Source organism: Ranitomeya imitator, chromosome 2, assembly GCF_032444005.1.
Source record: "Ranitomeya imitator isolate aRanImi1 chromosome 2, aRanImi1.pri, whole genome shotgun sequence".
NCBI lineage: Eukaryota > Metazoa > Chordata > Amphibia > Anura > Dendrobatidae > Ranitomeya > Ranitomeya imitator.
Window position 1 is genome coordinate 56,999,697 of NC_091283.1, and position 6,651 is coordinate 57,006,347.

Sequence of the window (6,651 nt, forward strand, 5' to 3'; positions counted from 1 at the left end):
GACCACACCATTAGCACAAAGGATTTATATGCTGAAAGATGGACTGGTGGCTGGACCACACCATTAGCACAAAGGATTTATATGCTGAAATGTGGACTGGTGTCTGGACCACACTATTAGCACAAAGGATTTATATGCTGAAATGTGGACTGGTGGTTGGACCACACCATTAGCACAAAGGATTTATATGCTGAAATGTGGACTGGTGGTTGGACCACACCATTAGCACAAATGATTTATATGCTGAAATGTGGACTGCTGGCTGGACCACACCATTAGCACAAAGGATTTACATGCTGAAATGTGGACTGCTGGCTGGACCACACCATTAGCACAAAGGATTTATATGCTGAAATGTGGACTTGTGACTGGACCACACCATTAGCACAAAGGATTTATATGCTGAAATGTGGACTTGTGACTGGACCACACCATTAGCACAAAGGATTTATATGCTGAAATGTGGACTTGTGACTGGACCACACCATTAGCACATTTTTTTATTAACAGTCCGCAGCTCCTCTGACTTCTCCCCACCCCCTCTCTTCATCAAACATGTCTCCCCTGATGATCATACAGCACCACTATCCTAGCCAAAGTCTTAACAAAAGCATTAATGGAAACTCGATCATTTCCCAAACTTTGGCTGAATTTTGCCGATTTGCGTGGGAATTGGACAACAAAACCGAATGTGCAACGTCTGTGCCGAATTGGAGATTAGCGAACGTTTTCAGAACAAGTTCGCTCATCTCTAGTCCTAGAAGCTCTGCCCCAGCTAATTTTCATCTTCTTACTTTATGTTAACTTACTTATATCATATTCCAGAGCGCTTTACAGACATTATCATCGCTGTCCCCACTGGGGCTCACAATCTCGATCCCCTATCTGTATGTCTTTGGAGTGTGGGAGGAAACCGGAGAACCCTGAGGAAACCAACACAAACATGGGGAGAACATACAAACTCCTTACAGATGTTGTCCACGGTGGGATTCGAACCCAGAACCCCCGCCAACAACAAAGCAGCTGTGCTAACTACTGAGCCACCACGCTGCCCAGATCATAAATCATCTATGATGTTCTCCGTCCTACCTACACCTCATCCCTCCCTTATTTTTATACAATTACTTACGAACCTTGCAGGTTTCCCAAAAGATGACGTAGAGTAAGAACACAGTGTTATAGTCACGTAACATGGGGGCTTGTACAATGTCCTAGAAGTGATGTAATATATCCTGCAGTGACGTCTCCACCGCAGAACCTCTATAAAAGAGGAAATGGTATGATTTTCTTATTAGAGAGCCGTCACGGGACACTTACTGGCTTCGCTCCTGGTAAGCATGATTGAATATGTCTGAGAGTTTAGGAAACATATCATGAATAGATAGTAAGATAGCGATGTATGAATTATATGCGTAGGTTGCTAGAAGTAAAAGGCTCATTCTTTGACCAGACTCATACAATGCATTACTAGTCTGAAGTCAGTGCAGTATATATAGTCTGTGAAAGGTATACAGCTTTCTTACAATGTATAGAAGATATATACCATATTAGTAATAATACTGAATTTGCAAATCACTACCCAAGACTGTGTTCAAACCCAGTGTAAATGCAGCGTTTTTTTTCCTGCTGCTTTTTATCTGCACGATTTCTGTAGGTGTCTGCACCAAAATACGTAGCATCAATCTTCTCTGGTTACTATGATTTTTTTTATGCATTTTCTCCTTTATTTCATGTGTTTTTGCTTCAGACGTTAAGCATTGTTTAAAGGGAACTTGTCACCCCCAAAATCGAAGATGAGCTAACCCCTTCATGACCAAAGCTTTTTTCGGTTTTGCGTTTTCGCTCCCCTCCTTCCCAGAGCCGTAACTTTTTTTATTTTTCCGTCAATATGGCCATGTGAGGGCTTATTTTTTGTGGGACGAGTTATACTTTTGAAAGACACCATTGTTTTTAGCATGTTGTATACTTGAAAATGGGGGAAAAAAAATCCAGGTGCGGTGAAATTGAACAAAAGTGCAATCCCACACTTGTTTTTTTGCTTTGGCTTTTTTGCTAGGTTCACTAAATGCTAAAACTGACCTGCCGTTACGATTCTCCAGGTCATTAGGAGTTCATAGACACCAAACATGTCTAGGTTATTTTTTATGTAAGTGGTGGAAAAAAATTCCAAAGTTTGCTAAAAAAAAATAAAAAAAAATTGTGCAATTTTCCGATACCTGTAGCGTCTCCATTTTTGTGATCTGGGGTCAGGTGAGGGCTTATTTTCTTGCGCGCCGAGCTGACATTTTTAATGATGCCCCATTTCTGCAGATATGTTCTTTTGATCGACCGTTGTTGCATATTAATGCAATGTCACGGCGACCAGAAAAGTAATTCTGGCGTTCTGATTTTTTTTCTCTCTACTATGTTTAGCGATCAGGTTAATCCTTTTTTTTTATAGAGAGGGCGATTCTGAACGCGGTGATACAAAATAAGTGTAGGTTTGAGTTTATTTTTATTGTTTTATTTTGAATGAGGCGAAAGGGGGGTGATTTGAACTTTTATGTTTTATTTTTTTTTTTCATATTTTTAAACACATTTTTGTTTACTTTTGCCTGCCGGAGCCCACCTCAAAGCGGGGCTTCAGACGTTGGATGTACTATCCCTTTCGACGTCAGGAAGGGGTTAAAGGAAATGTACAAAACTCTTTTTTTTCGGGACCTATTAAGATTTGAAGTGACTTTGGGGGTCCTATATATAAGAAACCCCTAAAAGTGATACCATTTTAAAAAGCGCACCCCTCAACGTATTCACAATTGCTTTCACATAGTTTATTAACCCTTCAGGTGCTTTTCAAGAATTAATGCAAAGTGTCATAGCAGGAATGAAGAAATTGATTTTTACCACCTAAATGTTGCTGACTTCTAAACATGCCGCTATAGCCTTTACGGTCATTATTTGGCCATGAATTGCCATGGAAAACATTGATCGTGATCTCAGGGTGCCGATGGGGTTGAAGAGGAAGCCCCCACACTCTGCTAACTATCTAGATACTGAAGTCATTATTGACAGCAACATTTAAGGGGTTAAACAGCTTTAGTCGGTGCACAAATCATGGCAGATGCAGCGTGATGTCAGCTGTAGTGTACAGCCGACAGCTGCTGGATTGTCACCCGTTGGGGATGCAAGTCTCTTGTAAGGCAGGTCAGTAAGAAGACGTATTGGTGGTCACCAAGGGGTTAAAAAATGCAAGTAATCTATTTTATTAAGTGGGAGCAGAAAACCGGCTACATCAAAAACTCATCAAAAGCTAATCATGGGAACGTAGCCTAAAAAAATAAAAAGCGCTGTCCAACAGTGTCCTTAGAAGCACAGTGTGCAGAAGTTCCCATGAAATCACATCCTATTTGTTTGGACAGTTAAACGCAGTCGATTTTCTGCAGAAAAAAAAAGCAGCGAGAAAAAACGCAGTAATTAAGCTACGTGGGAACGCGGCCTAAGGATTCAATGAGTATGTGGCAGGGATTTATAACTATGTACAATTATATTTTTCAACTACCTGCCAGTAATATTATTTCTGAGTGCGAGGAACAGATCCTTAGGTTATACTTGTGGAACGGACATGTGATCAGCCCCATAGGATATCATCGGTACCAGCTCGGTCTGTGAATTTCACAGAAGGCACCAGGATGAGAAAATTGGTTGGGTCTACAAGTCTATATAGTTTTTGTTCATCATCATCATCATCAGATCAGTGGTGGCTTTTTTAGGTGGATGATTTCCAAGTGTAAATACTGATGGTCCACAACTAGAGACATGTAATGATCACCAAAATGCCAAGACTACATGTGTCTCCATATCTTAATATAAAAGGTCTTATTGTTATGTCTGTACAAAATAATTATATTATCCATATACAGTTTCACCATCACATGGACTGATAGGTTGTGCTCTTCTGTTTTTTTTTTTGTTAAAGAAGAGGTTCTTCAGCAACTGAAGTATCTAATTTACAGTTATGAAGAATATCATAATATCTTTTTCCATTAAAAGAGGTTCTGCCTTGATACGAATAATCAGGTCTCTATTAAGGAATCACCTCAGAGATCCAAGTCTTGACCTGAGACCTTATTCTATTGATGGATAAAGATGCTCGCCTTATTCCAATGGGGCATAGATCATTATAGGAAACAAAAACATTAGGGAGGTTGTAGCAAGAGCCCACAGAGTAGTAATAGATATTTATATTGTGTTTTACAGGTCATCGTAGAAACAGCCAAAAGTGATGGATCAATCTACAACGGAATTGTATCTTGGTATTACCACTGCCTATGACTATGGGGACTACGAGAATCCGACTCCAGAACGACAACCAGACAGTGATCCTATGATCACGGTCTACAAGTGGATTGCTTTAGTTTTGTATTCCCTTGTTTTTATTCTCGGTGTTCCTGGGAACGGTTTGGTGGTGTGGATCACAGCCTTCGAAATGAAACGCACGGTGAACACCATATGGTTCTTAAACCTGGCGGTGGCCGATCTCCTGTGCTGTCTCTCCGTGCCATTTACTATCATGAATATAAGCCTTGGCTACTGGCCCCTGGGCCTCTTCACCTGCAAGTTTATCCCTTCCATTCTCTTAATTACCATGTACGCCAGCGTCCTCCTCCTGACTATGATCAGTATTGATCGCTGCGCCTTGGTGATGAAACCTGTATGGTGTCAGAACCACAGAACTTTGGGCAAAGCATACGTGGCATGTGCCATTCTGTGGATCTTGGCCATCATCCAGAGCAGCCCGTCCTTCATCTTTCGGCACTTCAATACATCTAATGGAACAGACTATTGTATATATGACTATAAAATATTGAACCAGGAGAATCGACAAAGGGTGGAAAACTCCATTGCCATTTTCCGTCTACTAATGGGCTTCATCTTTCCATTTCTCATCATTGTCACCTGCTATGGCATACTAATGAATCGGGTGAAACAGCGATTTACACAGAACACCAAGACAATGAAAGTAGTCCTTGTAGTCATTGCCGGTTTCTTCGTATGTTGGCTTCCTTACCATGTGGCGGGATTGATTCTTGCTTTAAATCCAAACAACTCAGAGTTGTACGAATCCACAAGAACGGCCGATAGAATAATAATCGCCATCGCTTTTATGAACAGCTGTATTAACCCCATCATTTACGTGTTAATGGGACAGGACTTCAAAAGCAAGTTTAGAAAATCGATCAAGTTTATTCTGAAAAACGTCTTGGCGGAAGAGGAGAGTCAGTCGCTTGACTGCAAGAAGACAAAGTCAACGTCAGAAACAAAGAACACAGAGGCTTCTGTATAATTAGAGACTCAATTGGACACTTTTTTATGGTGGTGCTGTAGATTTAAATTGCCATGGGTAAAGTCGCCATGGTCTAGCCATTAGTCTTTTCCTCTAACTAGGATTAGGGTTAGGGCTAGATTAAGGGTAATGGTTACATAAAACATTTTTTTACATATATATTCGTTTATTATATTCTTATGTTATATGTTACATAATGCTACCTAAACTTTACAGGGAAGAAGTTTGTGCCATTTTGTACTCTGATTGAAGTAGTGGACTGTTCCCAAGGCGGAAACTTTACAAAGTGAAGCATTAAAGGCCACTTTTGATTCTGTAGAAGGAAGTTTTGTTGAGGAGGCTGCAGCGCAAATGTGGAAAGTTTTCCTCATGTAGTTCTACCAAATATTTTTTGGGGGATTCAGCGGTATCCTATTACTCTCCCCTTCTGTAATTTACAGCGACTCTGGACAAAAAACATGAATTATCAGAAATTTTGTAAATAGGGGTGTTTTTAAACCTGCAGCACTGCAATTCCTATTTTTTTTTAGATAGTAATTGTGGAGTTATTGCTGTGATCTGACACCACAGAACCAAAAACGATATATTGGTTGACAATCCACTTTAGAAACAGTTACCTTTAGGTTAAAATGTGCACTGTTTGTTTTAGGCCATGCTAAACGTCCAATAAAAAACAAAACACCAAGTGCATGTTGTTGGGTATCATTTTGCATGGGACAAAGATTTTAAAGGTCATTTTAACAAATCACCAATGGTTTGCACTACATATGATTGCTTAAAATCACAAATCTCATGGTTTTTAAAGATATTATTTTGGATTTTAGCGAAAAAGTAGGGGAAAAAAAAGAGGTCCTAAGGGAAAACTATACCCATATGTGTGCACATTGTGGTACAGGGGTGGAAATACCATTTGTGCAAGGGGTCCAAGAGGTAAGGGGGCCACTACTTAATTTCCAAAGTAGGTGGAATTGTGCATTATGACCAGATATTGGACTGTTAAGGGCCCATATACTATTTTTGCACAGGGATCCTCTTTGGTCTGTCTCCGCCAATGTTAGGGTGTGTAGCTATATAAATGATGTGCTTTACAAAGGTTTATACATATTTTTATGCTCCACTAAGCAATGTCAGGCCACATTCAGTCTTTGAAAATGTATTTTCCCACTTAAATGTCAAATATATCAATAAATCTAGAGGCATATAGCAAAATAAAATAAGTATATATATATATATATATATATATATATATATATATATATAGGGATATACACAATATACAAAGTTCTAAACTAAAATAAAGGCATAGCAAAAGTGATACATTTAGTTTC

The 6,651-nt window shown here is 39.5% G+C and overlaps 1 protein-coding gene across 1 annotated transcript; it reads left to right on the top strand.

Moving 5' to 3' along the window:
* The first annotated feature begins 1,295 nt into the window (after positions 1-1,295).
* Positions 1,296-6,008, top strand: LOC138661856 (C5a anaphylatoxin chemotactic receptor 1-like). Its single transcript, XM_069746798.1, has 2 exons — positions 1,296-1,331; positions 4,237-6,008. The coding sequence occupies exon 2, from the start codon at positions 4,262-4,264 to the stop codon at positions 5,321-5,323; it is 1,062 nt and encodes a 353-aa protein (XP_069602899.1). The 5' UTR covers positions 1,296-1,331; positions 4,237-4,261; the 3' UTR covers positions 5,324-6,008.
* The last annotated feature ends 643 nt before the right edge of the window (positions 6,009-6,651 follow it).

Bases quoted from the DNA above. Each gene is read 5' to 3' on its own strand.
- LOC138661856 (XM_069746798.1), top strand. From the start codon at position 4,262: ATGGATCAATCTACAACGGAATTGTATCTTGGTATTACCACTGCCTAT.